This window comes from Benincasa hispida, chromosome 11 (assembly GCF_027475165.1).
Source record: "Benincasa hispida cultivar pf3 chromosome 11, pf3_genome.v1.1, whole genome shotgun sequence".
Classification (NCBI taxonomy): Eukaryota; Viridiplantae; Streptophyta; class Magnoliopsida; order Cucurbitales; family Cucurbitaceae; genus Benincasa; species Benincasa hispida.
Genome location: NC_143488.1, coordinates 9,276,259 through 9,292,253, shown reverse-complemented (window position 1 = coordinate 9,292,253; position 15,995 = coordinate 9,276,259). Strand labels below are relative to the sequence as shown.

General features: G+C 29.7%; 2 protein-coding genes across 2 annotated transcripts; one reads left to right on the top strand and one right to left on the bottom strand.

Moving 5' to 3' along the window:
- The first annotated feature begins 3,636 nt into the window (after positions 1–3,636).
- Positions 3,637–4,387, top strand: LOC120089928 (methionine-S-oxide reductase). The gene has a single exon (XM_039047372.2). It carries the CDS (start codon positions 3,816–3,818, stop codon positions 4,194–4,196), a length of 381 nt encoding a protein of 126 aa, XP_038903300.1. The 5' UTR covers positions 3,637–3,815; the 3' UTR covers positions 4,197–4,387.
- A 732-nt stretch (positions 4,388–5,119) lies between these two features.
- Positions 5,120–10,321, bottom strand: LOC150032365 (aconitate hydratase 1-like). Its single transcript, XM_090306880.1, has 12 exons — positions 10,210–10,321; positions 9,656–9,816; positions 9,487–9,570; positions 8,819–8,991; positions 8,418–8,514; positions 7,187–7,266; positions 6,804–6,879; positions 6,396–6,712; positions 6,018–6,073; positions 5,858–5,952; positions 5,344–5,481; positions 5,120–5,299 (listed from the first exon to the last, which is right to left on the bottom strand). The coding sequence occupies exons 1-12, from the start codon at positions 10,319–10,321 to the stop codon at positions 5,120–5,122; spliced, it is 1,569 nt and encodes a 522-aa protein (XP_090163006.1).
- Positions 10,322–15,995: the final 5,674 nt, after the last annotated feature.

Here is a 15,995-nt window from a genome sequence, read left to right as displayed (position 1 = left end):
TGTGATAATATGGATATTTTAGTGTTGAGAGAGCAAAGTAATATGTGAAAGTTGGAGGACCATAGTATATATTTTTAAAAGTTTTAAGGACAGAAAAATGACAAATTTGAAAATCATGGACCAAAATAGGATGTGGATCTACTAGATATATTTTAAAGTTTATGAATTTATTAGGCGATACACTAAGTGGGAGATTTAAATTCTAACTGCATGGCATCATATATAGTTGTGACAAACAATTGGACGATAGATTAAAAAAGTTATTATGGACATGTTCGAGAGTGATTTTGAGGTATTTAAAATCATTTTTGTTATTTTCAAGATTACTTTGAAATTACTTTTAGTCATTTAGACCCATTTGATAACTATTTAGTTTTTTGTTTTTGTTTTTTAAAATTAAGCTTATATCATTTTTTTTTATTATTATTATTTGCATCTTTTTAAGTATAATAGTCGAATTCTTGACTAAATTCTAAAAATAAAAGCAATTTTTAAAAAAAAAACGTTTTTTTTAGTTGTCAAATTTTGACTTATTTTTTAGACCAATGAAAAATAGATAATAAAGGAAAAAAATTTAGAGGTGGAAATAAATGTCCATAGGCTTAATTTTGAAAAACAAAACAACAAACCAAAATGATTACCAAACCGAACTTTAAAATCATTTTTTAATAATATAAATTTTATTTCATTGAATTAATTTTTAGAGATTACAAGTATGTTTTCGAATAAATTTGAACATAATATAAGTAATTCTAATCGTTTTAAAATCACTCACAAAACACATGCATTAATTTAATCAAATACAGTTGATCAAATTTATCAAAAATAAAATTCTAACATATTGGGGAATATAACATTACCTGTCCATTAATTTCTAATGAGTTGATGAAAAATATTTAGTTAAAAAAGAAATATTGGTGTCTAAACTCGGTAATCATTTAGTTCTTAAACTTCATTCCATAATAATTCAATATAGGTATACTTAAAATTATATCGATAAAGTATAAGAATTTTAATAAGTAACAATTTAGTCTATATGTTTTAAAATATATAATAATTTAGGGTCTGTTTGATAAGATTTTCGTTTTTGTTTTTCGTTTTTTAATAAACGAACTTATTTAACAACTGATTCCGTTTCATGTTTCTAAAATTTGAGGAATGTTCCTAAAAAATGGAAAATTTTGAAAAACTACCACCAAAAAAAAAGTTTTCTACAGTTCCATTTTTACCCTATATTAAATATTTATTTTATTTAACAAAATGGACAGTTTTGCATATCCACAATTTCCTTTATCTTTTTATTGTGGGTTGAGATGGACACTTTTATTTTGTTTTTTTATATATATATTTATTTTCATCTTTCATCTTTTATTTATTAATTTTATATTAAAGAAATCTGCTATATTTCTACTCTATTTTAATTTTGAATTTTAAAATGATTCAATAGTTAGATTTATATATTATTTACGAGGGCACTCTTATTTTTTATTTACTTTTTTATATTTATTTTCATCTTTTATATTTTATTTATTAATTTTGTTATTTACAAAAATAATTTTGCTATATTTATATTTTATCTTAATTTTGAATTTTAAAAGTCTTCAATATTTAGATTTTTATATATTATTTTAGTTTCCAATATGTATACTATTTTTTTTTGTATATATATTTCAACATTAAACTTTGCGATATGCATGTTTATATATTTTATTAATTCTAATATTTCAGTATATCTGAAATTAAGTAGATTTTTATTGTATATATAAATTTTGTCGATTAAAACATTCATTTAATTTAACTTTAATATTTTACAACTACGACATTTACACGATAAGAGGATTAAGTTAGATTTGACTTGACGTCGTTTAAGACATATGACTATGATAGGGTCAATCAAATTTGGACAACATATAAAGAATATGATACAATTTGTTATTATATTTAGTTTTCATTGGGACTTAATTGTATTAGATGACATCAACTTTTGATAATATATTTTTTTTATATTTAATGTACGACTTATCTTCTTATATATATATATATATATAAATAAAAGAAAAATATAAGGAAAAACAAAAAAAAAATAGTTATGAAACAAGTTTATTTATTTATTTATTTTTTTTTAAAAAGACAGTAATGATTATCAAATATATTCATATTTTTTGTTCTAAAAAAAAGGGAAAACTGGGAATGGAGAATGGAAAACAGGAAACAAAAACGTTATCAAACGGGTCCTTAATCCCCATCATGACAAACCCCATTAAAACTAAGTATCAATTGTATGACCGCAAATAGATTATGGCACGAGTAGATATTGAACGACAACCCAACGCGATGACCTCCTATCAACAACTATGCATCAAATATGACACTATCTTAAGAAATAAACAAGTTTGCACAAAGGAATTTGGGAAAGAACCATAAACAAATACATGCAACGATACAAATTGAGCAAGAATGCATGACTTCATTAGTTTTACCCGATTTAGCACGTTTGTGTGCATTCGTCCATCATCGTGGGTTGGGTGAATATCCGAGTCATTTTTTAAAACTTAGGTCACATTTACTAAACCATAATGAAAATGAATGTAATCGTAACAGAATTTGATCGATAGATCAATTGTAATAAACTTAAATCGCAAATGTAATTAGATTTATTTTGATTCCGTTTATTTATAATTATGAATTTTATCACATTTATTGTTATTATTACCATTACTATTACCTTTAAGGATGAAGTGATAACTGTAACGATAACAATAAAGATGTCAAAAATCATAATTTATTATTTATAACAGTAATAATAATGGTAACTGCAATAGTAACAAAAATACGACATAATTTTCATAAGTAATTGGATCGAGCACGCTCCGTTCGTCAACCGGTTTGCATTTTTTATTACAAATTTGGAAGTGGACCCTATGTATCGATGCAAAATACAAACAAACAACATTAAAAGTAATCAAATGTAACTCACTTTTTACATTGCCATTGATTTATTACGTTTTTAGTGAGATAAACTTCACTAAACTCCTACAAATGAATACAAAAAAAAACAACCTCATTAGCACATGAATACATTTATGAGATTTTAATTTTTATTTAAAAAAAAGGGACAAATTTTCAACTTAAAATCTTGGAGACTAAATTCCAATTCTCTGTCGACCCTCTTACCAAATTTGTAATTTAACCAAATGTAAGATTTTTTTAAACTAATTATGTAGAAAGAAAGGTCAAATTACAAAAATAACCCTCAAGTATAGTGATAGTTACAATTTCATTTTCAAACTTTTAATTGTAAAAATCGAGCTCTCAAATTTACCTAAGTGTTGAAATTGGACTCTTAAACATACGTATATAATTATAGAAATGGTAAATATCCACTCGAATTTTGTCATTTTGGAGGCCTTAATTATTTGTAACAAAAAATCCAAGTACATACGTGTCTAATTTCTACATTTATAAAATTTTTAGGGTCAAAATTCTAATAGTTGTTTGAGTTTAGAAAACTTATTTTTATTTAAATATATTTTTTTATAATAATCTATTAAAATACATTTTTAAAAACTATTTTGGTGATTTTCACCCTTCGTTGGGAAAAAAAAATCCAGCAAAGGATAAGAACAAGAGCTGTAATTTGCAGTACAAAAGTCCATTTCCCACGATGACGACGACTTTGTATCATAGAACCTTCCTTCAATCTTCGTTTCAAACATGGGGCATACGCTTGGCTTGAACAATCCCACTTCTCATTTTGAGCGCAATCGAGTTGCAAAACCTCTCTCTCCGGGAAGCTTCTGAATTTCTCGTCAACAATGGCTTCCATCTATTCCTGTATTGAATGCGGAACGAATCTGAATCTAAATTCCAGTCATCTCTTCCCACCGGATTTCTATTTCGAGGCCGGAAACAAGGGCACCCTTTCGTTTTCCTTCATCGACTCCACCAAGTTCAGGCTCGAGAAAGAGGACAAGCTCCGACCATTCTTCGAGACCGTCAACTATTGGGGAATCCAGCGGAAACGGACCAAGCTCAAGTGCAATTCCTGTGGGCATCTCGTCGGTTATCTTTACGACGATGGGCCTCCTCTGACCGACAGTCCAGGTCAGTACCACTTTGGACCTAGCCAGGTTATTCCCCGAGCTCCCAGGTACAGATTCAAGATCAAGGCTCTTCGGATTACCTCAGAGAGTTGAAACATTTTGATAATCGCACATTAGGGTTTCAAAGTTCTAAGATTTGAGTATGTTTTTCAACTCTTGCATAGTTGATTTGGGTCTGTTTTTGCTATGGGATCTGTGAATATTGTCTACATCGTCAATACACACTACTGTTACTGTACAAATATGTTGAACTTCAATAGAATGCTTGTGAAATGTTCTGTTCATTTTATTGCTTTTGATGTAGAAATAAAAAGCAGCCCTTTGAGTCCTTTAACATTCATATAAGCTGGAAAACAGGAAGGAAAATTTCTTCATATCCTGGATTTGGATGCTTGTAATTCGTGTAGAAACATGGAGAACCTGATTTTTATTATGTTCATTAAGAAGATAAATGCCCTGACCATCCAAACTGGTCTTGTTAATGACTCAGTCTTGTGTGTTGACCAAACTTCTTATCACATAGTGTAGAATTCCTCCATGATCAAAATAAGTGAGTTCAACCTGCACCCATTTTAACCAATATCATTACCCTCACTCTTGTATCTACGTTAATTCAGTATTGAGCCAAGAGTAAATATACTCAACAACTTAATTGACCGAAAGAGGATAAAAGGAAACAAACAACGGACTTCTTGCTGAAGATGAAGGAAAGGTATCTGTACCATGACAACATCAAAGATGGAAAGTTTCTCTCCAGTGGGAAGTGTATAGTTTTTGGTCCAACCTCTCCATCTAATAGTTTATTGAAATGTCTTATATTGGCAAAAGCACCAGGGATCATCACCTCATGGTTTCCCCGATGACTACCATAAGAGTTGAAGTCTTTGCGATTAGTCCTGTGGTCCATTAGGTATCTGGCGACTGGGCTCTCTTTGTGTAGGCTACCAGATGGTGAGATGTGGTCTGTTGTAATGCTGTTTTCTAAACTGAGCAAACAGCAAGCGTTCTTCACTCCATTAGGTCCAGGAGGAGTCATAGTCATGTCTTTGAAGAAAGGGGTTTTTGTACATAAGTTGATGATGGTCCCACCAATTGTACAAAGTTCCAAAAGGCAATTGATTCCAGGTCGAGTTTCCTTTGTTGATTTCTTTGTATACTTCTTGAAACATATTTGGCAAGACATTTGATTCCACAACCTATGGCGAAAAAGAAAAAGAAAAATTTGTGCAAGAATTCAAACCTGAGCAAGCAATTCAGCATTGTGGGTTTGCAAACTTACGTGTGTTGTTTCTTCACTTGATGGCCAAATATCCTTGAGAAATATCTTCTTCCCTTCCTTTCCAACTCCAATAGGTTCATTCTCAAAATCAAAGTTCACCTATTGCAGCAGTAGTTCAATATCAACTAGTTAGATACTATAATAATTCATCTAGTATTTTAGGACGAGAGTGCTCCTCTTTTCCATATCTTTCGGGGTCATTTTTAATGGTGCGGTCAACCTTAAAAAACAAAGCAAAGATCAGAAACTGAGTTGATAATATTTGATGTGCAATGTGAAATATTATTTTTTTCCTATGAAATGACTTGTTAATTTAGACCTTCTAAACTTTACCCGCAAGAGCATAGGCAACCAGAGAGACAAGATAATTTGCCCTTGTCAAAGGGTGTACACGACCCTCAAAGTTCCTGTTTCTAGACAGAACTACCGTTGCTGCAAGTGTATAAGTTACAACATCAGTGATTCACGTGCTTACCTGAGCTAGAGAGGCTAAAGGATACCAGTGGGAAAGATTAAACTTTTCTTTACCATTATCAGAAATTGCAGAGGCCACCTCTTCATCTAGATCGTCTTAATTACCAATGCATGTTGTGCATCCATACCCAACAGTATTGAACCTTAGCTTATCTAAATACTTCTACAATCCACTGCAGAAATGCAATTATTGACTTCAGAAATATAACCCTCCATACTACAACAACAAAAACAAGAAGAGGAACAGAAAAACTCCCAATCAGAAGAATAAATGAATTATAATAGTTCATTCTATGTTGAATTTCTTAATTCAATTTTTACTTCTCATTTAACAACAGAAGCATTTGAGAGTTTGATAATGACACCTCTTTTCCAAGTATTTGGTTACCACTCTTGAATCTAGAGCAAGACTGGTCTTTATCCAACAACAACCCAGCCCGAAAGACAAAGTCTATGGCCACCAACTAGACTTAAAGAGTGATTCAGTCGATACAGAGGTAAGAAAGAAGATAGATTCCCCTCCCGAAGATTGGCTTAACCTGTGCAGAGACCAAATATCAATGGTGTGTTTTGGAATAGATTTGATAAGATGTTTCATTTTGTTTGTCATTGTCCTCCTGAAAGGAATCATGGATACACAGGCCAGGCCATGCAAGGAGGTAGGAACGGGGAACAACTTGCACACGTCTAAACCAAGTTCACAAGCTTTCTTGGCAACCAAGGCAACACCAAGCATAGTGTTGGTGCAGCTAGTAATAGCTGCCATTACAAAAACACCATGCCCAAGCTCAGTTGTTGTTCCATGAAAACTGAATTCTACAACCTTAGTTTGTGATTCCTTTGGTATAGCAAAGCCCTGCACAACCAATTATTCCTGAAGCGTATGCAGGGCAGCTTTTTAGAAAGGAAAAACTTCCCATCTGAAAGATAAATGAAAACCGTTAAACCTTAAATCCAGCCCCGTTGTTTAGACATGACTTCCAATCTGCCTTCATTTCTTGCAAAGGGACCCGATCATGTGGTCTGTCAAGTATTACATCCCAGAAGAAGATCATGAATTATACCGATATCATACTGTCAGATTATGGGATATCTTTCCAACTGTCAGGGTTGAAATTTACTTGCCTTCGATATCTTATAAAGTATTGTAATTTTCAGAATTTAAAAGTAGATCATAATGTGAAGTAAAAGATATTTCATTTCGACATTAATGATATGTAGCCTCAGGAAATTGAGCTCAACTGGAAATGAGATCTGTTAGAGTCTAATACTTCCATTTTTGGGTTTGTCATGAAAACAAGTCTACATTGGGAAGAACCTAAAACGGTACCTTTTAGGACCAGAAACACATGGTTTGACGTCCTCAAGATTGAGCTCAAGATGAGACGAGTAAACTCTTTTTTCCAGTTGCTGCTTCAATCAGTAAACTTCTATAAGTTAAAATAAATCAATCCATTACCATTTGGATTCCAGAGATTACATCGTGTAAAGTTAGAAGTGAAGTTCTTAGCTTACCTCGTTATAGTCCACAAACATCTTATTAGCTCTCAAGTAAGACTCTATAATACAAATCTAAATAAAAACTTCTAACAATTTCATCAGTTCTGCCAGTGATCACTGCAAAGTGACATGATCAATAGGAAAGAAACTCATTATTGCACCATAGTCGGGAGCCATATTAGCCATGGTGGCTCTATCAGCTAAAGAAAGTTCACTCATGCCTTCTCCTGCATAGGAAAATAACAGGTTTCTTTTTTCCATTTTCTTTTATTGTTTTTTTGCTTTCTGATGCATTAGAATGCCTAATAATTTTGAAGAGCCAACAATGATGTAAAAAGATGAAGATTACCAAAGAACTCTACAAATTTTCCAACAATCCCATATTTTCTTAGCATTTGAGTTACAGTCAAGACCAAGTCATCGCACCATCTCTCATTTTTCCTTTCAACTTGAATCCAATTACCGCAGGCAAGACCATGCTCATGGGCTACACAAGTAATAAGACATTTCTATTTATTCAAGACCTATCGAATAACGCTTTTTTTTTTTTTTCTTTCTAAAAAATAAAATTCTTGATTTAGGATTTGTTTTGTTTTTTTTGTTTCAAGGAACAAAGAAAAAAAAGGGGGGAAATTGTGACTAAATGAAACCTATTTATTTATTTTGAGGTGTGGGTTGAACTTTGAAGTATTTGTTCTTAATTGACCAACCCAACTACCTCATCCATGTGAACCATTACTTAAGAACCAATATATTTGGAATTGCTTATTCAACCTACCCAAAATTTGTAATTAATGTTAAAAAATGGCTCACATCTAAGAAAAGGATCTTCATTCCGTCCAATCATCTGTACCATACCATTAATACATTTTCTTTGTAAAGAACAATTCAAATCTTAGTCTCTTTCTTTGACTTTTAGTAGAAAATTAGAAAACCAGATTCACATTCAAGTGAATCTTAATCAATAACACACGATATAGGTGAATCTTAATCAATAACACATGATATAAATGAATACAAGATTGCATACAAAACAAGAATTTAACTTTTTTAAAGAAAACCTGGCCAAGCATTGCAGCAACACCCAATCCATTAATCATGGTGGTGTGTGAATTTGTCCCAATAACACTGTCCGGGTAAAGCACGTTGAACACAACTCTCCCAAGATGTTCAAGAAATTCATGCCCAAAAGATTAACCTGCAAATTCATGCCCAAACAACCTTCGTTATGGATATTCATGGATTGGATCGAGTTGGATCAACAAAACTCCTAGCCTAACCCATGTACTTGGATTGAACCAATTCGATGAAATCATGAACCAACCAAACTTAAAAAGATTTGACAACTCAACCTAATTAATCTCGTTCAATCTGAGTTTTATTTATTTTTTTATTTGTTGGGTTCTTTGAATGCCTGTACCTACGGTTCTTAAGATCAAAGTAACGTTTCGCGTTTCAGTACGTGATGCCAGGAGGAACAATGAGCATGTCGTGGAATGCATTGGATCCCCATTTGAGAAAAGCAAATCTTTCTTTGTTTCTATGGAACTCAAGCTCCATATTGGCCTCCACAGCCTTTTCTGATCTTGCTATGTCAACCTCTACTGAATGGTCAATCACAAGATCTACCGGAATCTACATTATCCAAGGACAAGTTTACATATATAAATCAAAGTTTAGATTTATTTTGGTCACGTTTCGATATACCCTTAAAAAGGATTAAAACCAATTCTTACCTCTCATCTGTGTTTGAACTATAACTTAAAAATACAATTATTAAGAAAAGCAAAAAGTACCTGAGAGGTATAATTTATCCTAAATTTCATTCTCTGTATATACCTTTCTACTAATTAAGCTCTTCCTACCCACTTTCTTTTACTAATCTTTCTTTTTGCACTTACTTTTTCATTTTATATATGCATACACGTTTTAACTTTGCTTATTAAATATGAACATTATTCATTCACTAATGATTTTTCTTTTTAGAGGAACATATTGGGCTTATTAAATATGAACATGGTTCATTCACTAATGATTTTTCTTTTTAGATGAATACATTGGGGTCATTTGACTTCCTATTTGAGGGTATAAATCTTATCTAGTTGAGTTGTGCTTAAGTTTTTCACTCACTAATGGACTAATCTTGTTGGAGTCGTCACCCATGTTGTTGACTACATCTCTCATGCAAGCAAGATCAATCACTCCACTGAAATCCTGATCACCATTGATCAATTCAAATTCTTCACAACTTCATAAACTTACAATCTTAATCGATCTATTGGCTACACTATTAATACACCTGAAGCAGAACTACGACAGGCTTAAATGGGATTTCAATTTGTCTGGGACAAGTCTTTTCCCAATCAAGAATTTTCTCAACATCTTCGGACTTCACCTGAAATTCATCACAATTGCGTATTGCTGATTCCAGAAGCAGTCTAATTGAAAATGGCAACTTCTCTGCAATGCAACACAACATATCTAGGTTTAGACGTACATAGTTTGTCTATTGTAAGACTCTATTTAAAATGACTTTTCAAGCCCTTAAAAAAGTCATTTCAAATTGAACTCTTAACACAGGTGCACGTACGATAGTAGTACTATAAATTCTCTTGAAGCTTTCTTGTTTCCAAGGCTGGAAACGACTTAGTTTGTCTACATTGTAAGGCTCTATTTGAAATGACTTTTCAAGTGCTTCAAATACCATTTTAAATCGACAAAAATATAAATTCTTTTGAAGCTTTCTTGTATCTAAGGCTAGAAACGATAGTACTTGGTTAAGGTTCTGATATGACATGTAATGTGATGCAGGTGGATTTGATAGAAATGAAAAAGAAAGGAAGAAAAGCTGACCAATTTGAGGATCTTGGAGAAGAGGCAAAGAGAAATAGGAGGCCAAGTGACCACCTTCTGGCTTCTCGAGCTTCTTAATTAGCCTGTTGAATAGATTTTGCAGTCCTCTCATGATTTTAAGATTGAGAGGGAAAAAAAAACAGAGACAGAGACAGATTTCTCGGAAAAAGAGGCTGCTTCTGTCGGTTGTTTTGTATGTACATCCTGAGTAAGCTCCTACATGTCGATCCTTAACAGAACTACTGTTTTCTTTTTCTTTTTCTTTTTCTTTTTAGAGGCTATATATATATATATATATATTATTTTAATAACATACGGGTGGAAGTGATTCGAACTACAGATTTTTTGGTCGTTAACATACATTGGATATTAGTTGAGTTATGTTCACTTTGGCTAGAGGTTAAGTAATAGAAAAAATAGTCTAACATTTGAGATGGTCATTTGTAACTTATTTATTGAGCTATATTTAGACGTGAACTATTTCATATATGTTACTATATTGAATTATAATCGTGATATATAATCTACTACTTATTTAGAGAAAGATTCGATTTTTAACTCAAACTCATGAGGTTGTACTAATTTTCACCCTTAACTTTCAATTTCATCAATCAAGTGATTGAGGTCAGTAGTTACTCATATAAAAGTATTGACTTTTGAGATATAGTAATATGGAGAAGACTAAATTGTTTAAGCACTAACAGAATAAAAAATGTCTCTTGTTTCAAAGAGAGTAGAATGAGTTATTCACAATTCATTTGTAGATCTTAGATTTCAATATGTGTAGGTATTTCTATCTACCATTTAATTTTTACCAATTCACTCACTAATTTTAACCGAAAACAATTCAAAAATAGCAACAAAAATTCATTCATTTCAATAATAGCAAGTTTTGCACAAATTTTAGCTTAAGGTGCAAACAAAATTAACATCGAACAACTTTGTCAAAACTGTTGGGAAAAAAAAAAAAAAAAAAAAAAAACCTCCAGAACAATTTTGTACCATACAAGTTGTTTAAATTAATTGAATGCATATATATATATATATATGTATGTATGTATGTATGTATATATTAACAATATTTCGAAATCAAAATTTGTATCACTTTCTTAATTTTAGGTTTAGCATTGAAACACTTGTTTATATGAGATAAATTTTTATCATTGTCTCTGTGAGGAGAACAAAGCGATACATACGATTATCGCTTTGACATATTTTTTGGGATTTTTGTTTTTCTTTTATTTGAAAAGATGTGTTTTTCTTATAGCTTCTGATGCTTGATGATGACAATGTTAGAGACCAATTGGTCTTTGGGTTTGTATGGTTAATGCCTAAAAAAAATGGTCATAGGCCGTACGGATTAGCCAATGCGGAATATGTCCGGAAAGAGGGATAAAAACGACGTCGTCTGAATTAGTCAAAAGGAAGAACAAAAAAATGTCAAAAATTTTTTAAAATTGAAAATTCAAATTAATGCAACTAAATTCCTTAAATCTCTTTCATTGTCACTACTAGAAATATTCAAAACGGAAATATTAATAACATGTCTCCATTTCATATAGTTTTTTTTTCTCATGCATTTCACAACTACCCTAAGCTACGTCGAAATTAATACAAATTATTTTAGTTTTCTCCTTCAATGTATTTCTATGGTTCTCAAATAATTGAAAAAGATTCGAGAGACCTCCAATAAGTTTCTTTATAGGCTAAATTACAAGTTTCGTTCTTCAACTTTTAAGTTTGTGTCTATTTAATCCCTAGACTTTAAAAAATGACTAATTTGTCCATTAAACTTTTAATTTTATGTTTAATATGTCCCTCGAGTTTTTGACCTATTCAACTTTTCTTTGAAATCTAGAGATTACTTAACACATAATTGAAAGTTTAGGGTCTTATTAAATAGTTGGAGTCAAGTTGATATCCAATAAATTAATGAGTTTTTCAAATTTTTCAATATGACAAGTTTAGCTTATTAGGCACAAATTTAACACTCTAGGGGTTAAATAGATAAAAACTTAAAAGTTCAAAGACTAAACTTGTGATTTAACTCAAAATTACGAGTGGTTCTTGAACTTTTAAACTTGTGTTTATTGGTCTTTTTTAATTATGTCTAATATTAGGTTCTTGAATTTTCAATTTCGTATCTAATAAATCTCAACTATATTTTAAAAAATTAATTGATCTACTATATAAAATTTGAAATTTGCATGTAATTGAATTGTAAGCTTCCATTTTTTTCTTTCTAGTGGAGTCTTGAATTTTAAAAAGATATTAAATAGGACAAAACGTATTAAACACATAATCGAAAATTTAATAATTTATTTGATACAAAACTAATCTATTATATACATCTTTTAATTTGTTAAGAACGTATTGAACACATAATTGAAAATTCATACATTTATTAAATATTATTGAAATTTTAAGAATTAAATAGATATGAACCTAAAAATTTAGGGATTAAATTTATAATTTAACATTTAAAAAATACGAGAATAGGGATGGATTTTTAAAATTGGGGACCAAATATAATTTTCAATCCTCATCTTAGAAATTAATTAGAAAGATCCTTTCCCATCCTAATCAAAACAAGAGATTTCTAGTACCATTAAATTTTGTTATAATAAAAGAAATGATTTTATTTTATTTTTTTTTTCAATTTCTATATACACCAAGAAAGAAAGCGTGTGGGAAGTAGAAAATACTGTTCTAATTGAAACTTTAATTTAATTTAATTTAATTTCCTCCAAAGTCAATTCCATACCTAATTTATAATCCTCAATAGGAACTATTATTAAATTTGAATATCACTTAAAAAAATCTAAAATTAGAGTCCTTAATAAATACCAGTTCTGAAATTTTGTTCCCTTTTGAAGAAAAAAATAAAACTAACTCACCTAACGTTCTGTAATCAATCATGGTATCTTCTAATAATAAAAATGTTCAATATTTTGTAAATTTTAAAATTTTAGCCAAGTTCCTTAAAAAAAAATGATAAAAGTATTTATTTCTAATTCTTATAGTAAAATTTAGTTTGTGAAATTTAATACCTTTTAAAAAATTTACGGAGGTACTAAATACAAAATTAAAGTTTTTGAATTCCATTAAAAATAAATTTTAAATTTATGTTAAACATAAAGATTAATTCTTTTAATTTTTTTAGAATTTTTTTATAGATATAAAATTAAAAATTTAGAAATTTATTAGATATTTTTAAAAGTTTAGAAACCAAATAGACATAAATTTAAAGTATAATAATTAGACTTGTATTTTCTTTTCTTTTCTTGCAAACCTATTATTTAACCTTGTTTTTCTTTTAAAAAAAATATATATTTATATGTATCTACAAGGTATTATTGTATTTTTTTCGAGAAAAAAAAAAATCAAATATAGCTTAATTGGCATATGTATTAACGACTAAGAGATATGTAGGTTAATCTCCTATCTTAGAAAATATTGTATTTGAAAAATAATAATAATAATAATAACAACTAATTTACGCTTAACATGTATTTTTCTTAACACACATTTTATGAACCCAACGAATGATGAAAGAAAACTCCGTACTACTGAAAATTTAGACAAAAAAAAAAGTCGTAAAATAATATAACTTTTTTAGAAAAAAAATTCACAGATAGAAAAAATGTCAAACTATTTAAAAAATAGTATAAAAAACATTGATAGACAATGATATAGTTCTATCAATGTCTATCTGTGATAGACTTGTATTAGTTTTAATCTGTCAGTCTCTATAAATCATTCACATATTAATTATCAAACGTATGTTGACTTCTTTAGATGTCGGTTTTATATAATGCACAACTAGAGCAAATGCAGGACGATATTTAAATGAAATTAGATCTAAAAATTTAAACTGACTAATTTTTTAAAGTTGAAGATTTAATTGATACAATTATAAATTTCGTTCAATGTTTTTTTAAATGAAATTGAATGGATGGTTTAGATTGATATAATTACAATTGATACAAATATTTATTCACTGTTTAAATCGATCAACTTCTAAAATTTAGGAGTATAGATTAATATTTTTTCAAAATAATTAATATCAAAACTGCAAAATATAAGAAGTAATGAAATTACTTTTTTGCTATATCTAAGTGGATTGATTTTGACATTAAGCTAACCTTTTATTCTTACCACGCCATAACAAGCGCCAAGTACGTGAAATTAATAAAATTATTTTAGTGCATAAAAAAAAGTTAAAAAAATTATAATTAATGAAATAATCTTGTGGTTTGATTCAAATACTTGTAAATATTTAAAGAAAAACATAAAATAGAAATATATGAAATTTTAAAGGAAAAATGACGCGATTCTCTGTTATTCATATATCCAAGTCAGATTGTGATGCTTCATATCAGTGATATAAATCACAACCATGCACAAAAGTATACACCAACCAAAACCACTCTATCGTATAACCACTTCGACTCAAATAATTGTAATTTGGACAAAGAATGTGTGATTGTATGCACAAGCATATCTCAAGTATTACATCGTGATTTTTATTTGTATGATCTAGATCACACTACATACACAAACGACGTTATACCACTTTGTACTATAATCACTCAACCCACATAGGTGTAACAAAGCAAAGTAAATGACACGATTGTGATGTTTCATATTTATGATCTAGATCAAATCCATATGAGAAAGAACATAGAGAAATTGTGTTGGATGGTCAAAACGAATACTCAATTAAAAATATGACCGGTTTCTGAATTGTATGGTTTATCGCAAAAAAAAAAAAAATTAATAATAATAATAATAATAATGTGTAGGACCCATTTGTAGACGTTTAAAATTTCTTTAAGGAGTTTTATTTTATTTTATTTTAAATATAATTAAATTAAGATTAAAGTCTGGGTTTTTCCTTCTCGAGGATTTTGATCAACACGCAATTTTAGATGTCGACCAAGGCGTTAGATCGATGTTGAACAATATGGTTGAGGATTCGAAACCTTATTGTATAATCTTCAAAGCCAAAATTATGTGCAATATCTATCGAAAGGAAACAATGTTAGTAGCTAACAATATAGGAAGATGTCCAATGGGATAGTCGGCTTGGGTAACCCTAGCCTTTGTTCATCAATATACTATTTTGTTGATCGTTTTCAAGAGCATAGAGTAGAATGAGTGGTTTGGGTTTTTTACGGTCAAGGAAAAATTAAAAAGTACACGGTGATTGTTGAATATTTTTGTCAAATGCTTGATTGTGGACAAATTGAAGGGTTGGACAAATTTGAGGACCCGAAAGCTCTCCTAATCTCATCGAATATATGTAGACATATTTGAAAAATCCTAGCCAAAAGAACAAAAGATGGAAGAAAGATGTCATTATTATCTCTCTCTAGAAATAAAATGTGTTTTTGATAGAAGATTTTCATTGGAACATTGTAAATAGGTATTTGCATATTTTTCTCGAATCTATTAAACTCTTCTTTAAACTATTCTCTTGCTTTTTATTATTTTAACCTCGAGATTTTGATGAGTTGCAAACATCAAGTATTTGTATGCATTAAATATTTTTTGTTTTTGTTTTTTTTTTTAAAAAAAAAAGATTTTAAGTGATTAAAATGTGTAAACACTAGGTAATTACATTTTTTTTTTCAAATCTATTGAAGTCTTCTTTATACTATTTATTTACTTTTTATTATTCCAACGTTTGAGATCTTCAATATATTAAGTTATCCAATAGAAAATCCTTTTGTCGAATATAGTATTTTTATCAAAAGATTTAATTTATTATTATAAAGTATTTG